Genomic DNA, 25,028 nt, shown 5'->3' with positions numbered 1-25,028 from the left:
AAGCACTAAGCAGATTATTCACCCACACACGCAAACCAAACACACTCACATCATCTCCTCCCAATTACTTACCTCAGCCACAATGCTGCTGTTCGATTTTAAGTCCGCACAACTTGGATTATCCTCCGAATCGCAGACGAAGCATTTGATTGCAGAGCCTTGAAAGAAGAAAAAGAAGAAGGAGAATTTTAAAGAAATAAATTCATAGATTTAGTTGCAATTTCGTTGGAATTTGTCTTACTAAATGGAAATAATTAAAGGATAATTGGATGAGGAAACAATCACGGGGAATCTGTAGATTATATACACAATTTTGTGTAAGGACTTGTATAATTAAAAATGAAATTCAATTAATAAGAAATTTATCTAAACCAATTTTCCCCGATTTTGTTAGAAGAAACAACAAGTGGATATTGTTGAAGGAATTATAACTTATTTTGAGACTTTTCTCTTTAGAAGTGGAATGCTAAGAAATATCCTGTTAAGATGCAATTAATTTTTATCGGAAAAAAGTAATCAATTAATATTTCGTAATTAATATTTTTTTACATTTTCCTAACAAAATCAGTAAAGAAAGTCTTAAAGTCGGGCGGGGCCGACTTTATGATACCCTACACCATTTTAACTAATTTAGTAGAGCTCCGAATAACAATTAAAAGTTTTTATGGGAGAATTCAATCATACACGCTATGATTATAATTATAATTTAAGGTTCAAAGGACTAAATATGCCGAAGCACTTGTATCTTTTAAATTCGGACTTCGGATTCGCACAATTAATTTGAAATCGGATAAAGATATTTATGGGAGCTATATCCAAATCGGAACTGATCTCGATAAAATTTGGCAAATATATTTCTGAGCTGTATTTCATATATTTCCCTGAATATCGTTGTTACGGAGTGCATATTACGGCTGTGGGTAACAAATACAACAAATCGGATGAACAATATATATGGAAGCTATAGCTATATCTGAACCGATCTTCACCAAATTTGACATATTAGCTTCTAGACTCAATTCGGTCGTAAGTGCCAAACATCATGTCATATTAGACGTTTAGTGTACAATAAAAGGTAAATCGGACGAAGTTATATATGGGAGATATATCCAAATCCGAACCGATCTCGATAAAATTTGGCAAAGGTATTTCTGAGCTGCATTTGATATATTTCCTCAAATATTGTTGTTAGAGAGTGCATATTACGGCTGCGTAGGACAAAAATGACAAATCGGATGAACAATATATATGGGAGCTATAGCTATATCTGAACCGATTTCCATCAAATTTGGCATGCAGGCTTAATTTGGTTGTATGTCCAAAATTCCACACTATTCGGGCTGATATTACACGTTTGGTGCACAATAAAAGGCAAATCGGACGATGATATATATGGGAGCTATATCTAAATTTTGACCGATTATCTCCAATTTCAATAGGGTTCGTTCTTGGACCAAACAAATGATTTGTACAAAATTTCATCTGGATAGGACAATAAATTCAAACTGTACTTTGTTTACAAAAATACATGGACATGCGGACGGACGGACATGCATAAATCCACTCAGAATGTGATTCTATGCAGATCATCAAAATGAACTATGGGTCTATCTCGTTTCCTTTTGCCTGTTACAAACAAATGCACAAAGACATAATACCCTGACCACCTTGTGATTTAGGGTATAATTTGTAAGCTGAAAAGTCGGGCAGAGCCAGATACCTTACACCACTATGCATATTTAGTAGAGTTCCCGTAACAAAAGAATTTGTTTGAAGTAGATCATAACACCTATCAACATTTGGCTTCAGCGCATTTATAACTTGGTTTCAGAAGGAACTAATCTATGGGAGGCATATCCAATTCTGAATCGACTTTCACTAAATTTGACGGAGACATTTTAATATGACATCACTTCGAGAAAAATACATATCAGAGCCGAGTTCGACAAAATGGAAACGTACGTCCATTATTCGCACAAAAAACCTGAAATCGGGAGCTATATCCAAATCTTAGGGAGCTATATCCAAATCTTAGCCGATCTCGTTAAAATTTGGTAAAGGTATTACCGAGCTCTATAAGATTACATTGTTGTCGAATGCATATTACGAATGTGAGGAACTTGAAGACCAACTCGGATGAAACATATATAGGAGAGCTAAAGCTATATCTGAACCTATTTCCACCAAATTCAATGTACTTGCTTCTAGACTGAATTCGGTCGGATATGCGAAAATTCATGTCATTTGGACTGATATTGGCCATTTGTGCGCAATTATACCGAAAACTGTTGAAGATATATATGGGAGCTATATCCAAATCAGAACCGATTATGACAAAATTTGACAAACTTACTTCAGAGCGGTATATGATATCTGGTTCCAAAGATCATTGTTGTGGAAAGCATATTACGATTGTGAGAAACTTAAAACCCCAAATGGGACGAAATATATATATATATATATATATGGGAGCTACAGCTACATCTAAACCGATTTGATGTACTTGCTTCTATACTGCATTCGTTCGGATGTACAAAAATTCAGGACTTTTGGACTGATATTGGCCATTTGGTGCACAATTAATACGAAATCGGTTGAAGATATACGGAAGCTATATCACCAATCTCAATAGGGTTCGTCATTGGGCCATATAAATATGGTTTGGAAAATGTTAGCTCAATCGGATAATAAATGTGACCTGCATTTTGTTCACAAGAATACATGGACAGACGGACTGACTTGCATAAATGGACTCAGAAAGTGATTCAAAAGTAATCTCGTTTCCTTTTCCATGTTACAAACAAATGCACATTATACCCTTACCACTATGTGGTGTAGGGTATAAAAATTGACGTTCATATATATTCACATAATTATCCGTTACTGACTGAATACATCAATAGAATCGAAATTGATGTAAAAATCAGATTTTCAAGATTTTCGATCAAAAAAAGGTATCAAATAAAGGTATATTGTCCATACTTGTTATACCTAGACTAAGCTGAATTTCTTGCCAATCGGTCAAAGAACTAACTTTACTATTTTTGCCTTTAACAAAAAATGAGACTTTCGATTTTGAATTTTCAAACGAAAGTCGATTATCGACTTCGATTTTAGATTTGATCTGTGACAATTCCATTGAAGAACGTGGCACAAATCATAAAAATACCGAATATCGGGCAGTACCGTTGTGTGGAGGATATACGATGTCGTTGACCAATATTTTTTTTCGAACTTGACCTACCTGCAGATAAAAGACTGATCTATGCAAAATTTTAGCTTCCTATCTTACTTCTTCTTAACTCTAGCATGGTTAAATCGTCGTAGAATTTAACGCTGATCAAGAATATATTTACTTTATTTCGATGGGCTACAAACGGAATGATAAACTAAATATACCCTCTATACATTGTGATGTTGGAAAAGCAAAACTTATAAAAATGTGGGTAAAAATTACTAAAATACCAAATATTCGGAGTTACTGCCTTATGGGTGAGAAATAAAAATTCGATTTCACCAGTCTTTTGCTACAGAAGACAGAGCCCATTACAAACTCTACACGTCGAATTTTAAGCAATTCCCCTAAAATATATGGCTAAAGTCATCAAATATCGGGAAGTACCGAAACTTGAGGAGCTCTTGCAAAACCTGAACCTAGAACCAAGAATAGTTTTGAACGTAAGGATTTTATCTATAAGTGTTGTTTAGGCAATGGTTAGTTTTTGTAAGTGTGTGCTATATAGTGTACAAAAAGTACTATATTCAGTGCGGAACAGACCTGAAATTGTGAGCTTTTGTATAAGTGTTTGATATAAATATTACAATATGTCAAGTGTGAACCACATTGGATACTGTCATTAAGAGTCAACATGCACATTTGCCAGATAACCACACATTCGAAGAAGGCATCGCTAGATCGTTTCAAAATGTGATAAAAGGCATCTGAAACTTATATTTCGATTCTGCAATTAAGTCGAGAGTATAAAAATGACCCGGGACTTTTAACTTAGAGTAATATTTTAGAGTTTGAACCAATCCATAATTTAAGGGTTATATAAACCTTGTCACTCCAATTGCAACTCTTCAAAATGAACACATTAGACCCTACAAAAAGTACTAAAATTTACAAAAAGCTAGAATTCTAATATTTGGATTTAGAGTTACTGTGGAGTGCAGGATAGATGACTAAGTGGTTTTGGAAAATTCGAACTTCAAGGTTATGAAAAGTTCTAAAATGGTACTTAACAACTAAAATGGTACCATTTGTTATTGTGAGATACAGCTGAAAATGTGAAATTTGGTAAGAGAATCAAAGTTTAAGTTTAAATATGGTTTTGGAAATGTGTACCTTGTCAGTTTGATTTAGGGTGAACCGGAGAAGACGGAATTTTTTACTAAGGTTCCTGTTGGTGGTAGGTTTGTGATAAAACCGTGGTTTTGGAAATACGAAAAAAATACTAAATAGTACTACATTTGGTACAATTTGGTGTTGGGTGAACATATATTATTTATTTGATATTAAGGTCTCTGGAATTGAGATATGAGGGTGGTTTTTTGAAATGTGTACTATAATTGTACAAAAAGTACTGAATGGTACCATAATTTCGTATTTGGTGATGGAATAGAGCTGAAATCCAAAAATTTGATATAGATGTTACTGGTGGTATCTGTGTTCAAGATTTGGCGGTGGTTTGAAAATGTGTACTATAATTGTGCGAAAAGTACTAAGTGGTGCAGAATTTGACATTGAGTGAAGGGATATGGCTGGAATTGTCGAATTTGATATTTAGGCTTTAAAAGGCCTAACAGAACTGTTGGAACGAATCTAAAATTTAAAGATGAACATTTCGCTGAGGGAGTATCGGACACTCGCTAACTTAATTATATGTATATTTTGTCAGTGGACAGGTTAAGATCGTAAATGGGTCATACTTTCCTACAACACCACCATATATTGGGTATTTTGAAGATTATATCTACATTTTCCAACGAGTTTTCACCAAAGTTCCTCCACCAGAGTCCAAACGAATTAAGATAGAAACCTACAATTTTGCACAGATCAGTCTTTTGTGTGCAGGCAGGTCTAGTTCGAAGATGAGTTATATCGGTCCACGTATCGTACAACGGTACTCCCCGATATATGGTATTTTGATGAGTCCATGATATCGTATGGCGACCATATAACGGCACCCCCGATATTCAGTATTTTGATGATTTTAGTGACATTTCTGACCGGAATTGTTTCAAATTTCGTATTTAAAGTTTGAAGTTCCTAATGAGTACTACAACCTATGCCAGAAAATTGTTCATGCAGGACCACGTCTTCGTAGAGCCCACACAAAACGGTACCTTACTTTATCCGGTATTTTGATGATATTCGCAATATTATTCACCGAAACTGTTTCAAATTTGCTGATATTAGCGGCATTATTGAACGGAATTATTTCAAATTTCGTATTTGACGTTCGGAATCGATACTACAGCCTATGGTAAATGCTTCGAATTTGATTTTTGGTTTACATTTTGATATAGCTCCATATAATTGTACTGCGCTCTTTTAATTTTTTTTTTTTTTTTTTTTTGATTTTAACTACATTTTCCAAACGATTTATGAAGTTAAAATCACTCTAGCTTCCGAACGAAATGAAGTAGGTTGATAATATTTTATTCAAATGTGTATCATGTTCGCAGGACTTTTGGTTTTGAAAATGGGTCATGTAGGTCCACGTTTTGGTATAACCCCCATATAACGGTACCTCCCGATATTCGGTATTTTGATGATTTTAGCGACATTATGCACCCTAATTGTTACAAATTTGGTATTTGAAGTTCGTAACAGATACTGCAGCCTATGACAGAAAATTGCCTGTGAAGGTCTACGTCTTCGTATAGCCCCCATATAACGGTACCTCCCGATATTTGGTTTTTTGATGATATTAGCTATATTATTCACCAGAATTTTTTCAAATTTGGTATTTGAAGTTCGTAATGGATACTACAGCCTAACACAAAAAATTGTCTGTGCAGGTTCACGTCTTCTTAGAGCCCCCATCTAACGGTACCTCCCGATATTCGGTATTTTAATGATATTAGCGATATTATTCACCGGAAATGTTTCAAATTTGGTATTTGATGTTCGCAATGGATACTGCAGCATAAAACAGAAAATGGGTCATGTAGGTCCACGTCTTCGTATAGCCCCCATATACCGTACCCCCCGATATTCGGTATTTTGATGATTATAGCGAGATTATTCACTGGAATTGTTTCAAATTTGGTATTTAAAGTTCGTAATGGATACTGCAGTCTAAGACAGAAAATTGTCCGTGCAGGTCCACACTTTCGTATAGCCACCATATAACGGTACCTCCCTATTTTCGGTATTTAGATGATTTTATCTACATTATTTACCGGAACTATTTCAAGTTTAGTATTTGAAGTTCGTAATGAATACTACAGCCTATGACAGAAAATTGTCTGTGCAGGTCCACATTTTGGTATCTCCCCCATATAATAGTATCTCTCTACATTGATGATTTTAGCTACATTATTCACCGATTTTTTTTTCAAGTTTTGCATTTGAATTTTGTATTGGCTTATGACAAAAGTTGCCTATGCAGCTCCACGTATGGTATTTTTAAGATTTTAACAAAATTTTTAACAAATTTTATTTATTTATTTTTTTTTTTTTTTTGAAAATTGGCAAATTTATTCCAAATGATGGAGGGTATACAAAGTTCGGCCCGGCCGAACTTAAAGCTTTTTTACTTGTTTTTTTGAGTTTTTATTCAAATCAGATTTTCCGTTTGTAATATTTATTTCAATATTTGTCCATCAATAATTCGAGCTCAAATATTGAAATAATATATTGAAACATATATCGTCTAAATTTACAATCACACAAGTTTATGAACTTTTAAAATTATGTATTGAATATGGCTAACATATAAGGTTATTTATACATAGACTACAGTATTTTTTATTTTTTTTTATTTATTTATTTATTTTTTTTTTTTTATTTTTTTTTTTATTTTATTTTATTTATTTTTTTTTTGAAATGCTACATCCTTTATCCCTTTTTGTGAAACTAACCATTTAAAATGAACTGCTGCACAATCATGATTAACAATGAACATTTCACTAGATTTATTTTATTAAAAATATTTAAGGCCATTTTCAATATATTTTTTAATTTAATTTATTTTTTAATAATTACAAAAAAATCACAATTTTTTAATTTTTATTTTTTTTTTCGCTATAGGTTTCTTTGCCTTTCCACTTTAATTATTATTTTTTTTTTAGCTTTTAAAATAAGGCTTCAGATTATTACAAACTTTTAACAGTGTGTTCGGTATGGTTTCAATTTTTTGCGAGTATTCATTTAACCGCCTCGACGAACCGTAACATCTAAGAGTCGACAGAAAACTGAACTGGAATCTATGACAGCACCAACACTCAGCCAACAGGACAGGATGGATGACTGCTTTGTTGTTGTCTTCAGCAGTTGGGACAACAAAAGCTATTTTGTTGTAATAACAGTAGGACACAACATAGCTCCTTTAAAACAGTTCTACTCGTACAAAACACCCCAATAACATGTAAGTGTTGTTGTTGTATTCCACTTCGGCAATTCGTTCGTTCGTTTCAAATGTACATTTCGTAATCGTTTCTAGGATAGAGTGGCCATACTCAAGAAAAAAATAATGAAAATTATTATTGTCGTGGAGAGGGGGGCAGGGGTAGTGGGGGCCACTGGGACAGTCGACGACATTCAACCATAACCGCCACAACATTGTTTTCAATGAAATAACAAAAAAAGAAGAAAATCAGAAAAACATTATTTCTTCTTTCATTTGACCGAACAAACAACTGAAGAAGGACCAACCAACAATCCGACCATCTAACCAACCCACCATTCCTCGGTTTTTGTTTTTTTGTTTTCTTTGGCTGCGTTACTTTGTCTTAGTTCTTCTTCTGTTTGCTTGATTATGTCGATTGGTAAGCGATGATGTTATGCGTGTATGTGTGTGTTGCCAGGACTCTTGTATGATGCTGTCTGCAAAGGATGCTAACTATGTACACCGGTCTTGCATGATGGTGTGTGTGAGTATATATGTGTGGGAGAACTTTTTCTTTGGCGCCACTAGTTTGGTAAATGTCTGTTGCTGTTTTCAGATCATGGTACTGTGGTTCGGATATTTGTTTACCATTCGAATAAGAAGTGGTGTTATGGTCGAATTTTGAAAGTGAACTTCACCTAGCCCATATAGACTTCGTGTTTATTCATCAAGGGAATCTATGTGGACAAGATGAATATGTCCGATATTCTATATAGGGTTGGGAGTCGAAGTAGAAGATTTGATATATCCTCCAAGTTTCCGAATACGAGCTGACCACCAACGAACTGTCCACATAGACGATCTGACACGTCTAGATATATAAAATTGAAGAAAAGGACAGCAAATCCATAAATAAACTGGTCAGGAGTCTCTGATGACGAGTTGACTGGGTCAGGGTATCGATACATATGGGTGAGCTGAACAAGCTCGGGAGCCTATATAGTCTATAATTTTACATTCCATTGATTTTAAATAGGAGGGCTGAATGGGTACGGAGCCTGAGTAAACGTGCTGAATAGAATAAACCTGCGAGCCAATTTTTGGCGAACGTCATATGCTAAGAAATTTAAATAGAACAGCTGAATGGGCTAGGAAGTCTGCATTAAAGTGCACAGAGGAGTGGAATTGATAAGGGGGTTTTTATGGACAAACTGAAGACCGGATGAATAGGCCACAGAGAGGGTATATAAACGAGCTTTATAGACTAGGGAGTATATGCAGTCATACTAAATCAGACAGAAGACAGCGTTTATACAACAAAGCCCTGGTAAGCCAGACAGTATATACAAACCAGTGACGAAAAGTCAAAAGGCGGGCGGAGCCAACTACAACATACACTACACCACTATGCATATTTAGTAGAGCTCCCGTAACAAAAGAAGTTTATATTGGGAATTGATGTGAAGTATATCATACCTTCTATGAACCTCGTTTGAACTCATGTCATGGCTTTCGAGCAGTTATAATTCGGTAAAAGAGGTTACTTTTATATGGGAGATATATCCAATTCTGAATCAATTGGCATTGCTATAGGGTGCATGGTATGACTTCGAGGAGGATTAGATTAAACAAGTAAAAAGACATTAAGTTCAGCCGGGTCCTCCACCATATCGAATATCGGGAGGAACCTTTATATGGGGCAAAAATGAAGGCCTATATGTACAATGTTCCACCACCACAGCTAGAACCAATTACGGACTACAAATGCCAATATTTGGACAAACCGATTGGAAAATGTGGCAAAAATTATCAAAATACCAAATTCCGGGGGGTACCGTTATATGATGGCTATCTCAAAACGTGGACCGATATATCTCATTTTAAATACCAATCATCCTGGACACAATAAGAGGATGAGATGAAAAAACTGCAACCAACTTCAGACTGCTGTCATTTCTAAGCCACTCGTTCGACAGTTGTTAAAATAATTCCAGTGATAGCTCATTATATTCAACGTCAAGGAAGTGGACGGAAGGGAAGAAAACAGCAACATCAGCAGAAATGGTTCGAGTAGTAAAGTAAATGGTTCGAAAAGTAAAGAAGCGACTTGATCGAAACCCACGTCGCAATGGCCGAAAAATGGCTCGTGAGCTGAACATATCGCAATATTCCATTCGACAAATATTAAAAAATGAGCTCGGTGTAAAGCCATTGAAATTCCAAAAAGTGCAAGAACTTACACCGCAACAGAAAGAAAATAGACTCAAAAGAGCAAAAGGGTTGTTTCGCTTGGCCGAAAGTGGTGAACTGCCGAATTTGGTTTTCTCCGATGAGAAAACATTCGTTGTCTAACAGTTTGTAAACAAACAAAATGATCGCGTATACTTGCAAAGAGATCAGCTGAAAATGTGCACCTTCGGTCACCAGGCCACCAGAACTCAAGCGCCAGCCATGGTGATGGTGTGGGCCGTCATAACAACCGATGGTCGCTCTACGCTCGTATTAATCGACCGCGGCATCAGAATAAATGGCGAATATTATCGCGAAAATATTCTGGAGCGTGTATTAAAGCCTTGGGCACGCAAATATTTTGGCCGCAGACCATGGACATTCCAACAGGACTCAGCACCATCGCACTCAGCACGCGCCACCCAAGATTGGTTACAAAATGAGGTTCCTCGCTTCATTTCCAGCGCACAATGGCCACCAAAATCTCCGAATACCAATCCGTTAGACTATTGTGTCTGGAGTATTTTTGAAAGCAAGGTTGGCACTAAAAATACCAAAGAACCGATCACCTCAAGCAAACGCTTCGCCGGGAATGGGCAAAAATACCGCAGAGCAACATTTGGGCAGCGTGGGCCGGTTTCATTGGCCGTTTGAAGGCCATAGTTCGTGCAAAAGGTGACCAATTCGAACAAATCTAAACTTATTCTAAAATTTGATGCTATTTTGCAGTTAGGTTGCCGTTTTTTTATCTCACCCTGTATGTTTGAGATTTCCCTGTGGTTCGAAAATTCGTCTTATATATGTACGAAAAGTACTAAATAGTATTAAATTTGGTATTGGGTAAAGGAATAGCACAGCAATACTCAAATTTGATACTGAGCTCTCCGTTGATATCGCGAAATGAGATATAGAGGTAGTACGGAATAGAGCAGCAATCCTAAAATTTGATATAGATGTCACTGTTGGTATTTGTGTTTGAGATTTGTCAATGGTTCGGAAATTTTTATATTTGTACGAAAAGTACTAAATATAACTAAATTTGGTATTGGGTGAAGGAATAGTACTGGAATTCTAAAATTTGATATTGAGGTTTCTGTTGGTAATTGGAAATGAGATATGGAGGTAGTTTTCGAAATGTATACTATAATTGTTCGGAAAGTACTAAATGGTACTACATTTGGTATTGGGTAAAGAAATAGAGCTGGAATACCGAAATTCGGTATTGGGGGCACTGTTGGTTCCTAGGGTTTTCATATGGAGACGTTGAAATAGACCTTACGTTCGTCTAGATAGAGAGAGAGACTCCATTAAACTCGTCTAGAGAGAGACTCCATTCAACCTGTCTAGAGACAGAGAATGAAGGAGGCCGTCTAGAGAGAGAGAGACTTCCTTTAGCTTAGTCTAGAGAGAGATAATCCCTTCAGCTCGTCTAGAGAAAGAGAGAGAGACTCTCTTCAGCTTGTCTAGAGTTTGAGGGCTTTCTTTAGTTCGTCTAGAAAAATAGACTCAATTCAGCTTTCCTAGAGAAAGAGAGAGAGACCCACTTCTGATCGTCTAGAGACAGAGAGACTTCAGTTTGTCTAGACAGAGAGAAAGATACTCACTTCAGCTCGTCTAGAGTTCGAGAGACTTCCTTTAGTTCGTCTAGAGAGAGAGAGACTCAATTCAGCTTGTCTAAAGAGAGACTCACCTCAGCTTCTACAGAGTAGAGTTCTTTCAGTTTATCTATAGAGAACTCCATTCAGTATGTCTATAGATGACTACCTTAACTCTGTGTTTTAACATGATGAACTCTCATCTTGTCTATACTTAGAACTCCTGCCTCTTTAGCTTATCCACAAATCCTCCTGGTCATTAACATTATCTGCAAAAATTCCCTGGCCATTCAGCTCTTCCATAGAAACACAATTGTTTTTCATATTGTTCACAAAGGCTCAATACCGTTCAGCTGGTTATACGGACTTCCAAGCACATCACCTTCTGCTCTCCCATAAAGTCTCCCAGGTCCTTAGATTCATTTTCAAGGCCAAGGTTTCAGGTCGCATATTAAGATCCTGTGGCTTTCATCATTTCTATGAAGACTACGTAGCCTTCTCGGCACAGTTCCGCTTCAATGACTCCCTGGCCCTACAGGTTATCATTGAAGTCTTGTTAACCCCCTGCTTGCCCTGGTTCCCCAACTTCTGCATGCCCTGCCTCGTCAGGGCATTGTATCGTCACATAACATACTTTTAACCACTGTCTTTCTTGTGTTTTCCTCACGACCAAGTTAACTTTTGCAAAATTTAAAAAAATAGTAATTCGAAAAAAGTTTTTCATTTTTGCTCAAAAATATTTTTCCGTACAGACAAACTATTTTTACCTTACCTTGCCGAAAAGTTTAAAAGAATGTTTTCGCAGTTCGTTCGTTCGTTTTTTTTTTTTTTTCTCCAACAAATTATTTTCACTTTACATACTATGTCTTCATCTTGTTTGTCACGGCGAAGGGAATTTCTTTGGCTTTGGACAATGTTTTCGATGGTTAACAGAAAACTGGATTCTTGGGCAAACAAATCGAGTTTTTTTTTTTTTTTTTTTTTTTGTGAAATGTTGAAAAATTATAATAGGATTTGCTTATTATTGTTGTTGAGATAGAATGGGAAAAATTTACTAGAAAAGTGGAAAAATTTACTTTTTTATCAAAGTTAGCATTTTTTGGTAAGACCATTGTTATTACCTGTTTTGTGGTTTGGCGGTCTTCCGTCGATGAGAAGAAAATTGTTTCTGTTTAATTGTTGTGATATCTTAATTTTCTTGTTGGTTTTTTGGTATTGAAACTTTTTCCTTCCTTCCTCTTATGTTGCTGGTGATTTTATTTGCCACCAAAGAAGAAAAGCAAACGCACAAGGATCTCAAGTTCCAATTGTTTTCCGGCAGAAGTTAAACCAAAAGAGTACAAAAATTAAATGAGATTATTTGTACGAACGTTAATTACAATGATTGACGAGTAATCCATCTTATCGTCAATTATATTAAATTTAATTATTATACCCTCCACCATAGTATGGAGGGTATATTAAATTTGTCATTCCGTCTGTCCATCTGTGGAAATCACTCTAGCTTCCGAACGAAGAGAAGTAGGTTGATAAAATTTTACTCAAATGTGTATTGTGTCTGCAGGACTTTTGGTATTGAAAATGGGCCATGTAGGTCTACGTCTTCGTAAAGCCCCCATATAACGGTACCTCCCGATATGCGGTATTTTGATGATTTAGCGACATTATTTACCGGAATTGTTTCAAATTTGGTATTTGAAGTTCGTAATAGGTACTACTGCATAAAACAGAAAATTGGCAATGCAGCTGCATGTCTACGTATAGCCCCCATATAACGGTACCACCCGATATGCTGTATTTTGAGGATTTTAGCGGCATTATTTACCGGAATTATTTCAAATTTCGCATTTAAAGTTCGTAATGGATACTACAGCCTATGGCAGAAAATTGTCTGTGCGGGTCCACGTCTTCGTACTGCCCCCTTATAACGGTACCTCCCGATATTCGGAATTTTGATGATTTTAGCGACATTATTTACCGGAATTATTTCAAATTTCGCATTTGAAGTTCGTAATGGATACTACAGCCTATGCCAGAAAATTGTCTGTGCAGGTCCACGTTTTATAACCCCCATGGTACCTCCCTATATTCGGTATTCTGATGATTTTATCTACATTATAAACAGAATTTTTTCAAGTTTCGCATTTGAATATTGCTTTAGCTTATGACAAAGTTGCTTATGCAGGTCCACGTTGTCGTGTAGACCCTAATATATGGCTTCATTCGGTATTTAAACAGAATTTTTAACGGATTTTATTTTATTTATTTATTTATTTATTTTTTTTTTTTTTTGGAAAATTGCCAAATTTGTACCTAATGGTGGAGGGTTTTCAAAGTTCGGCCCGGCCGAACTTACAGCTTTTTTACTTGTTTTTTTTTTTTTCTTTAAAAATATATTCAATTAAAGAGATTCCCCAAGTAATTAATTTTTTGCAGAAATATATATTGTTTCATCAATTTAACAGGAATAGATAATGAAGTTAAATACAAAATGTTAAAGATTACCATAAGATTTTTCGTATTTATAAATAATAGCTGTTTTATTGACTATGAGGGTATGGCAGCTAAATATGCCAATTTAAGTTGAGAACATCAAAAAAGAAAAATCAGTAGAAATTTGAATAAACCCTGAATTAGACCTATATCTCTGATGGTCATAAGTCCAGAGTACCACAAAAACTTTTATAAAAATAGAGTTTCCTAGAACGGTATTGTATCGAAATCTTGAATGCATTCAGGCTCTTTTTTTTTTTGGATCACTGGTTAAAGAAAAAAATTGAGTCAGACTATTAAACAGTTCAGGAACAAAATGGACATACAAAAATATACGCAGTTCAATGTCTAAAACCAAAACTTAAAATCACCCTCTAACCGATTGTTAATTATTTTCAAAATTCTTTCAACGTCCCCCTTAACCTCAACTGTTTACACAGTAAAAATGTAATTATGTTATAAATTTATGGTTTCTCCTACTTAACAAGTTTTAGTCGCACACATTAGGTATCTACACATTTTGGGACTTAATGTTGCCAATGATATATGGACATGAACATGAACATGGACATGAACACCAACAATCCAACAAAAACTTTCCGCTACATAATTTCCACAAAACAATGTAACTAAAACCTGTTCCCCACAAACCTAATTAAACAAGTTTAGTTATGTTAACTATGCGTGATAGCCACTAACCACAGAAATTAATTAGAGAGATTTCCAACTAGGAAGCAAAACACATAATTTTCGGTACACGAACATTTTTAATAAATTAAAAAAAGAGGGCTTCTCAGGGGGAAATAGCAAAAGGACTCCTAATAGAAGACCAGAAGGTCTTCTTCATAGAAGACGGGAAGGTCATCTCATTCTCTGAGAAGAGCAGAAGGTGTTCTCAGAGAAGAAGAGACTGTCTTCACATAAAAAAGCAGACGGTATTCATATAAAAAGCAGAAAGGAGCAGAAGGTCTTCTCAGAGAAGAGCAAAAGGTGTTCTCAGAGAAGAGCATATGGTCTCCTCTGAGAGCAAAAGGTCTTCTCACTGAGAAGAGAAGACGGTCTTTTCAGAGAAGAAAATATGGTATTCTCATGGAAGAAGACGGGAAGGTCTTTTCATAGAAGAACTGAAGGTATCTTCATAGAAGACGTGAACGTCTCTTTATAGAAGACGGGATTGTCCCTTCATAGAAGACCAGAAGTTTTTTTCTCATAGAAGAGCTGACAGACCTTCTCGATAGAAGAGACGACAAAATAGAAGACAAAAAACTGGTTTTCATATTAACGACAAGAACTAGGTCTTCCCACGAAAAACCAGAAGCAATTCTTACAGAAAACCAGAAGCAGGACTTCTATCAAAACGCCAGAAGCAAGTCTTCTCATAGAAGACCAGAGAAGGTATTCTGGCTACGTTGAAAAGCAGCTCTTCAGGCAACAGAAGAAGCTGAAGCAGCTCTTCGGGCTACAGAAGAAGCTGAAGCAGCTCTTCTGGCCATAGAAGAGATAAAGCAGATCTACTGGCTAAAGAAGAACTGAAGCAGATCTACTGGCTATAGAAGAGCTGAAGCAGATCTACTGGCTATAGAAGAGCTGAAGCAGATCTACTGGCGATAGAAGAGCTGAAGCAGCTCTTCTGGCTATAGAAGAGATGAAGCAGGTCTTCTGGCCATAGAAGAGATGAAGCAGATCTACTGGCTATAGAAGACCTGAAGCAGATCTTCTGGCTATAGAGCAGCCAAATCAGGTCTTCTGGTTATAGAATAGCTGAAGCAGTTCTTCTGGCTATAGAAGAGCTGAAGCTTATCTTCTGGCTAGAGAAGAGCTGAAAAGCAGCTCTTCTGGCTATAGAAGAGCTGAAAAGCAGCTCTTCTGGCTATAGAATAGCTGAAGTAGATCTTCTGGCTATAGAATAGCTGAAGCAGATCTTCTGGCTATAGAAAAGCTGAAGCAGATCTTCTGGCTATAGAAAAGCTGAAGCAGATCTTCTGGCTATAGAAGAGCTGAAGCAGATCTTCTGGCTATATAAGAGCTGGAAAGCAGATCTTCTGGCTATAGAAGAGCTGGAAAGCAGATCTTCTGGCTATAGAAGAGCTGAAGAAGATCTTCTGGCTATAGAAGAGCTGAAGCAGCTCTTCGGGCTATAGAATAGCTGAAGCAGCTCTTAGGGCTATAGAAGAGCTGAAGCAGTTCTTCGGGCTATAGAAGAGCTGAAGCAGCTCTTCGGGCTATAGAAGAGCTGAAGCAGCTCTTCGGGCTATAGAAGAGCTGAAGCAGCTCTTCTGGCTATAGAAGAGCTGGAAAGCAGATCTTCTGGCTATAGAAGAGCTGAAGCAGCTCTTCGGGCCATAGAAGAGCTGAAGCAGCTCTTCGGGCCATAGAAGAGCTGAAGCAGCTCTTCGGGCCATAGAAGAGCTGAAGCAGCTCTTCGGGCTATAGAAGAGCTGAAGCAGCTCTTCGGGCTATAGAAGAGCTGAAGCAGCTCTTCGGGCTATAGAAGAGCTGAAGCAGCTCTTCGGGCTATAGAAGAGTTGAAGCAGCTCTTCGGGCTATAGAAGAGCTGAAGCAGCTCTTCGGGCTATAGAAGATCTGAAGCAGCTCTTCGGGCTATAGAAGAGCTGAAGCAGCTCTTCGGGCTATAGAAGAGCTGAAGCAGCTCTTCGGGCTATAGAAGAGCTGAAGCAGCTCTTCGGGCTATAGAAGAGCTGAAGCAGCTCTTCGGGCTATAGAAGAGCTGAAGCAGCTCTTCGGGCTATAGAAGAGCTGAAGCTGCTCTTCGGGCTATAGAATAGCTTCGGGCTGAAACAGCTCTTCGGGCTATAGAATAGCTTCCAGCTGAAACAGCTCTGAATCAGATCTTTTTCAAAGAAGTGCAGAGAAGCTTTCTCATAGAAAATCAGAGAAGCATATCTTCTCATAGGGGACCCAAAGCAGGTCTTCTCATAGAAGACCAAATACATTTCTTTTCACGAAGACAAGCTCTTCTCACAGAAGGGCAGACAAGCTTTCCTCGGAGAAGATCAAATCTTCTCGTGAAAGAGCAGAGAAGCACTTCTCGTAGAAGAGCGGAGAAGTACTTCTTGTAGAAAACCAGAAAAAGGTCTTCTCTTGGTAGACCAGAAGGCGGTGAGATGAGTGTTGTTGAGAAGAGCAGTTTCTTTATTTATAGAGAGCAGTTGATTGCTATTTTCACGGTCGGTTTCTTATAGAATATCTGTTTGTTGTTTATCCCTTAATAAAAGACCAGTTGTTCTTCTTGTAGACGAAATATTTTCTTTTCTTATTTGGCTTTTCGTGAGATAATATGAAGATCTTCTTATAACAACATGAGGGTTTTCCTGTCCATATTAATTGTTTTGGAAAATCAGAAGCAGAAATAATTTTTTTTTTTCACATATCAAATCTTTTCAATGTTAAAGAATGAATTTTCTCGAATAAAAATAAATTGATTTTATTGACACTGAATCATATTTCAAGGTCACCTTGAAAAGGTTCCTTCATTTCTCAATTTCTCAATTTTAATTCTTTTTCGTGTTATTAGTTGCTAAGTTCCATGAAATTCAACAATACAAACGAACTGTCTCCTTTTCTAACAAAAAAAGAAATGGAAGACAACAGCGATGGCCTCTTATCACATTTGAATGTCTCAATGCGAATATTTGTTCCAGTTATTGGATTTAAATGACGTCATTCGTTAGCAAATAAGTATTTTGAATGTTATTCGGTTTCTGTTTCTTCTTCTATTTCTTTTTGTTTCTCGTTTTTTTTCAGTTTCCCCCAACAAAGGACCCCCAAAAACCATCGAATATCCCTTACCCTGCAAAAAAATAAAAGAAAATAGCACAGCATCCAGCAGAGCTACCAATTCGTGGAGTCGACTGATTACAGTTATCCACACCGCCGTTTTGAAGTGCGGAAAACACAATCATAACTGGGTTTTTATTTTTCACATTTTATGTTCCATGGCATTTCCTTTGGTTTTCATATTTTTTTGGTGGCGAGTAATGCGAAATGTTGAAAGAAAAAATTGAAGGTTGGTTATTGGGTTTTTTTCTTGTTGGTGTGGTTCGGTGGTGTGTTTCACCAAATTGAATTTTTAAGTATTCCATTTCCTGGCACTGCAATAACTTTGACTTGCAAAATATGATTCTTGAAAAAATGAGGAAAACACGAAAAATGAGATAAAGTGTAAGAAGAGAAATAAGTTTTTGATAGGATGAAATGAAGTTATAAATGGCCTTTAGAGAGAGATAAATGTCTAGATAATGTTGCAGAATTATTAGTTGAAAATTGTATTAGAGTGCGAGTGTATTAACGGCAATGTAAGTCATGAGTCAGACACAGACACAGAAAATGGCTTAAAAATGAAAGAGAAAAAAACCGATGTAACTTGCGTTTGTTAGTAATTGAATCAGTTGAGAACGACTGGGCCGATTTCAATACTTTTTTTGACAAATGTTCGCCATACTCCAAGTTAAGTTTTTATGGAATTTTTTTCCGATTTATCTAAAACCGTTATATTTGCAAAACTAATGAAAATATCCGTTTGAAAAGTGGTAAACGAAATACTGTTGACTATCTCTCAAATCATAAGCATTTATTTAGGGGGCGGAGGAGTAACTAGCAACGCCTGATTTTTATATAAAGTAGGATTTTAGACCCCAAAAAGTATATACATTTTTGATCAGCATAAACTTCTATGTCGATTTAACGAAGTATGTCCGTTTGTCTGTTCGTCTGTAGAAATCCCTCTAGCCTACATATAACGTCACCTGCCTCTATATTCAGTAATTTGACGTTTTTGCGACATTATTCAGCGGAATATTTTCAGAAGACCATTTCCTAAGGTATTTAGCTTTGACCTCACAATTAAGAGTAGTTCAAACTTAATACTCTCTACACAAAAGGGAATATTATTATATCCTCAGTCATATGACTAGAGTGGGTATATATCTCATGATAATAGCGGTTTTAGACCCTGGGTCTCTTTCGTCGATCTTGCGATGTTTCGTCGATCCAGTGATTTCCGTTCGTCCGTCTGTATTTCTGACTTGTGCGCACGATAACTCTCCAAGGGAGTATCCGATTTGGTCGAAACTATCACATCGTACATCGGAATATTTTTATCAAACTTAGGTCTAGCTCGGAGATGGGCAATATCGGTCCACTACTTCTGGTACCTCCCTCACAAAATGTCAACACTTTCAAAGAAAATAATTTACTGCACAGAAAGAGAAAGGATAATACGATTTTGCTCCAACTTTGCAAATTCTAATATTTGGACAATATCGGTCCACTCTTTCTGCTACTTCCCGCACAAAAGATCGAAATTAAAAAAAAAAAAATATTTAACTGCACAGAAATAGAAAGGATAATCAAAATTTTCTCCAACTTTGCAAATCCTAATATTTGGATAATATCGGTTCACTCCATCAAGTGCTTCTCTCACATGGGGTAAACATTTAGAACAATTATAAGTCTTATAAAATGTGATGTAAGGGCTGGATGTTCTTCCAATTTAATACATCACAATATCTTTATTAACTCAAGGTCTGGTGTGAAGATAGAAGGGAACCAGACCCTCTTTCTGGTACCTTCCCAACAAAAGGGACAAAATTTTGAACATTCATGAAGCTCATTCAATTCAGACTTGGTACATTTCAAACTTTCCATCAACTAAAGATCTGTTATAAAGATGGTAGAGATCGGGGCATTCCTTTTGGCACATCCCCCACAAAGGGTGAAAGTTTTGAATAACCAAAACGATAAAAATCCGAAATAATCATCAGTTATCTTCACATTTCACACATCCCATTATTTCTACTAATAGAAGATCTGCCGTCAAGATGGGATACATTGGTCTACTCCTTTTGGTACCTACCCCACAAAGGATCAATATTTTGAATATCCATTAAACTCATAAAAAGCGAAATATTTGTATCAACACAAGATCTGTTATAAAGATGGTAGAGATCGGAACATTTTCTCTGGTACTTCCCCAACAAAGGGTTCAATATTAAAAAAAAGCTCAAAGAAAGTGAAATAAGCTACCAACTCTCATCAAATTTCACACATACAAAAATTTTTGCTTTGACAAGATCTGCTGTGAAGATGATAAATATCTGTCAATCCCTTCTGGTACCTCACCCATAAAGGGTCATAATTTCCACAACCTGCTATATCTAAATATTTCTCTCAACCAGAAACCTAAGATGATTATGGATAGTCCAAATATAGTCCGATATAGTCCAAATCTGACACGTTGCAATATTTATATCATAAATTAGTCCATTCCTTCGGAACCTACTACATAGAGGGTCAACAATTTGAATAATCATAACAGAAATCAAAATATATTTAAATAATCGAATATTGGTGGAGGGTATACATCTGGCAGCAAAACCGACTAATACTTTTTACCTTGTTTTTATTAAAAACACCCTAAAAGTATGATTCAACTCACGAACAATTTTAAGAAATTTTCATAAAAAAGTAAATCATAGTTTTCTGGCATAAAATTACAATAATGGCCAAGCTAACGACTCCATATTCATCATCATCATCTCCGTCATATCCACATGATGTACCACATTCCATTTCCTGCATGTGTAAACAAGCCCCCCTGCCACCTCATGTCCTTTTCAATGTTCATTCGAACATAAAATCGAATATTACAAAATTGCATCTGTAGTCGTTGGCAAATGTGTGCTTAGCGAAGAAATTCTGAAAGAAAAGTAAACCTGACACATATGCCTAGAGTGTTTACATGAAAAGCGATAATAAATTTCATCATTTCTCATGCAGAACATCGACTGAAGTGCAAAACTATGTTGAACAGTATTTACTAAATTTGAATGTATGTGTGTGTCTGTATGCTGATGTAGTTGGTAGCAAATATAGTTGCTAATGGATTTGTCAGTAGTTATTTTCAAAAACTCGTGTAAGACCACAGGAAATCTTTCTAGAAGACCACAAGGTCTTCTTACAGAAGACCACAAGGTCTTCTTATAAAACACAACAATTAGACAACCTGAAGGTCTTCCCATAGATAACCAGAGGGTCTTCTAATAGAAGACCAGAAGATCTTCTACAAGAAGACCAGAAGATCTTCTCCAAGAAGACCAGAAGGTCTTCTTCTAGAAGACCAGAAGGTCTTCTCCTAGAGGACCAGAAGGTCCTCTACATCTTCTTATAGAAGATATCTAGGTGTTCTCATAGAAGACCTCTATGTCTTCTTATAGACGACCTCTAGACCTTCTTATAGAAGATCTGTAGACCTTCTTATGGAAGTCCTCTAGGTCCTCTTATAGAAGACCTCTAGGATCTAAGCCTCTAAGCCCTCTTGTAGAAGACCTCTAGGTCTTATGGAAGTCTTCTAGGTCGTCCCTTAGACGACCTCAAGGTCTTCGTATAGAAGACCTCTAGATCTTCGTATAGAAGACCTCTAGATCTTCGTATAGAAGACCTCTAGATCTTCGTATAGAAGACCTCTAGATCTTCGTATAGAAGACCTCTAGGTCTTCGTATAGAAGACCTCTAGATCTTCGTATAGAAGACCTCTAGATCTTCGTATAGAATACCTCTAGGTCTTCGTATAGAAGACCTCTAGGTCTTCGTATAGAAGACCTCTAGATCTTCGTATAGAAGACCTCTAGATCTTCGTATAGAAGACCTCTAGATCTTCGTATAGAATACCTCTAGGTCTTCGTATAGAAGACCTCTAGATCTTCGTATAGAAGACCACTAGGTCTTCCTATAGAAGACCACTAGGTCTTCCCATAGAAGACCACTAGGTCTTCCTATAGAAGACCACTAGGTCTTCCTATAGAAGTCTTCTAGGTCTTCCTATAGAAGACCTAGAGGTCCTCCTATAGAAAACCACTAGGTCTTCCTATAGAAGACCTAGAGGTCCTCCTATAGAAGACCACTAGATCTTCCTATAGAAGACCTAGAGGTCCTCCTATAGAAGACCACTAGGTGTTCCTATAGAAGATCTCTAGGTGTTCTTACAGAAGACCTCTATGTCTTCTTATAGAAGACCTCTATGTCTTCTTATAGAAGACCTCTATGTCTTCTTATAGAAGACCTCTATGTCTTCATATAGGAGACTTCTAAGTCTTCTGATAGAAGACATCAGGTTTTCTCATAGAAGACATCAGGTCTTCTCATAGAAGACCTCATGGTCTTCTTAAAGCAGGCCTCTAGTTATTCTTAAAGCAGAGCCCTAGGTCTTCTAAAAGCAGACCTCTACTTATAAAATACCACGAGGCTGGAAATTTTTTTTCAGACGACAAAAGACTTCTCGTCCGCAATCCCTATAATGCCACTACATTTCATCCTTCTTGGATTAAAAATAAATCACAGCGCCCGAAGGATATTCGACATTAAAAATCTCATGCATAGAAATGAACTTCGAGCAATTGCATTGACTTGTCAACGCTTGTTGCATTTTATTTTCTTTACAATAACAACAACATATGAAAACCCCTGCCACAACAACATTGTGCGGCGCGTACCTTTACAGAGGCAAATCCATTAAAATCTGCAATGAAATTGTATTGCAATCATCCCCTTCTCTGTTTTGTCGCTGTTGCTATTTTGTTGCCTCAGAAGGGGAGAGGGGTGGCAGTAACAGCCAAACTTAATGTAGTGCCCTGAAGTTTCACGTCGTCACTTTCAGCGGGTGGTCAAGTGAAATAAAGGCACCCCGTACATTGGAAAACCACATTAAGACCTTGCAGCAGACTTGTTTTGTTTTTGTATTTTCTTCGACCCAATGATGGTGAAGGGGTTTTTTATAGGGTATTTATAACCAACAGTAGAACCTAACTGAAGTCCTCGGATAAGAACTTTAAATATATAAAATGACAATTGCAACAACATCTTATTGGTTCGACCTAACTATAGAAAGTTTTTTTCACTTTTCCCATAATTGGCAAAGGTATTCATCTGGTTTAGGGCCATGCATGCATGTTATAGGGTATATCAGGGTCGTCTCTTTCAATATTAGCTTCTTTCATTGTTGTTTTGTACCTTAAAAGTTTTGTTTCCTGCTAGCTTATATATCTGAATACACAATATCCAACATAACCTATTTTGTCCTCAATGCGAGCAACTGACGACAGCTCCCTCCGCCCTATTCCTCAGTCATTATTATCCCACAAAAGCCTATTGTGTGACATTTCAATGAAATTTTTATGCATTTCCACTTGATTTCCCTTTCACATTCGATGGCGGCCACTTAGTTTTTTTGTTTCCTCCTTCATTGCCTACGCTGATGTTTTTTTTTCCCAACTGTCATTTACATTGCCACACATTTGGCCATTATTTTGCAGGTCATGGTGTGATTGTGTCAATCAGTCAGTCTGTCAGCCAGTCGTCAGTTGTAATGCCTCCAATTTGAGTTTAAGGTTGGTGCATTTAAGACAAATGACAATGGTCGGACGTTAAAAGAGGAATTAGCCTTTTTTGTTTTCAATTGGCAGTCATTACAGTCTTCCGATCGTGGAAGGATGTATGTTCTTTTCTTTTGAAAAGCAATTTCGATATCAAATGTCATTTCAATAAAACTTTAGGAAGGCATAGATTTCTATTTTAAAATTGCATCGAAAATAATATGAATCTTCTATGGTGGGTAGAGAAATATTTAACAAGTAACAAAGTAGCTAATTTCGGCCGGACAGAACTTTTAATACCCTTCACCATTTTTAATGTTCTTGAAAAAATTAAAAAAAAACCGTCCAAAAATAGCATTTAAATATATGGGGCTACACGAAGACTTGGTCCTGCATAAGTATTTTTTGTCATAGGCTGTAGTACCGATTCCGAACCTCAAATACCAAATTTGAAACAATTCCGGTGGATATCGAATAAAGGGAGGTACCGTTATATGTGTGGTATACGAAGATATGGACATGCATGGACAATTTTCTCTCATATGTTGTAGTACTTATTACGAGATTCAATTGCGAAATTTGAAAGAATTCCGGTCAAATATGTCGCTAAATAAATCAAAATAGCAAATATCGGCGGTATAGTTATATGGGGGCTATACGATATAGTGAACCTATGTAAACAATTCTCTTCCAGGGGGTAAATTACTCAGAAGAAAGTTCTTGTGTAGTTTTCTAGACACAATCATCAAAATACCGAATATCGGGAGGAGGACCGATATAGCCAATCCTCGAACTTAACCTGCCTGTGAGTGAGGTACCAGAAGGGATTCACAGATATATAAATATATAATATATATATATATATATATATATATACATATGATCTTCTTAACAGATCTTCTGTAGGCAAAAATGTTTGCATGTCTGAAATTTGAGGATAGTTGGATGCTTATTTCGCTTTCTTTGAGCGTACCAGAAGGAATGGTCCGATCTCTGCCCTTTTTTATAACAAATCCTGTGATGGTGGAAATATGTGCCAAGTTTATTGGGATGTTAATTTCAAGTTATATGGGCTTAATGGATCTTCAAAATGTCAACCTTTTGTGGGGGAGGTACCGGAAGAGTGGGCCGATATGTTCTATCTTAACGCCAGATCTTGAGTTTATAAAAATATTGTGATATATGAAATATTAAGATAATCGGATTCTTACTTCACAATTTATAAAAATTTGAATTATTCAAAATGTTGACCATTTGTGCAGAAGCACTTGATGGCGTGGACTGATATCATCCATTTTTGCACCTGATCAAAAACTGACGCAGATATAAGGATTTACAAAGTTGGACCAAAATCCAATAATTGTTTCTTTTTCTGTGCAGAAAAAAAAACATTTTTTTTTGAAATTTTGACCTTTTTGGGGGGGGGGTACCAGAAGGAGTGGGCCGATGTATTCCATCTTGGTACCAGACCTTTGGTTATTAAAATTATTGGGATGTGTGAAATTTCAAGACAATCGGACTCTTACATCACATTTTATAAGAGTTGTAATTATTCAAAATTTTGACCCTTTGTGGAGGAGGTACCTGACGGAGAGGGCCTATATTTTCCATTCTCGCACCTGACCTAGCACTGATGCAAATATTACGATATGCAAAGTTGGGGCAAAATCGGATTATCCTTTCTCTTTCTGTGCAGTAAATTATTTTCTCTGAAAATATTGAAATTTTGTGGGGGAGGTACCAGAAGGAATGGACCGCTATTG

The 25,028-nt window shown here is 36.6% G+C and overlaps 1 protein-coding gene across 1 annotated transcript in view; it reads right to left on the bottom strand.

Moving 5' to 3' along the window:
• Window positions 1–7,437, bottom strand: part of LOC101896410 (uncharacterized) — a 44,370-nt gene extending 36,933 nt beyond the window's left edge. Inside the window, exons 1-2 of the mRNA XM_059124660.1 lie at window positions 7,093–7,437; window positions 73–158 (exon numbers count right to left, since the gene is read on the bottom strand). Coding sequence (XP_058980643.1) covers window positions 73–158; window positions 7,093–7,174 — 168 coding nt within the window. The 5' untranslated portion in view covers window positions 7,175–7,437. The remainder of the gene's footprint in view (window positions 1–72; window positions 159–7,092) is intronic.
• Between the last annotated feature and the right edge of the window lie 17,591 nt (window positions 7,438–25,028).

Source organism: Musca domestica, unplaced genomic scaffold, assembly GCF_030504385.1.
Source record: "Musca domestica strain aabys unplaced genomic scaffold, Musca_domestica.polishedcontigs.V.1.1 3, whole genome shotgun sequence".
Classification (NCBI taxonomy): Eukaryota; Metazoa; Arthropoda; class Insecta; order Diptera; family Muscidae; genus Musca; species Musca domestica.
The sequence above is the reverse complement of the archived record's forward strand: the minus strand, read 5'-3'. Positions and strand labels throughout refer to the sequence as shown.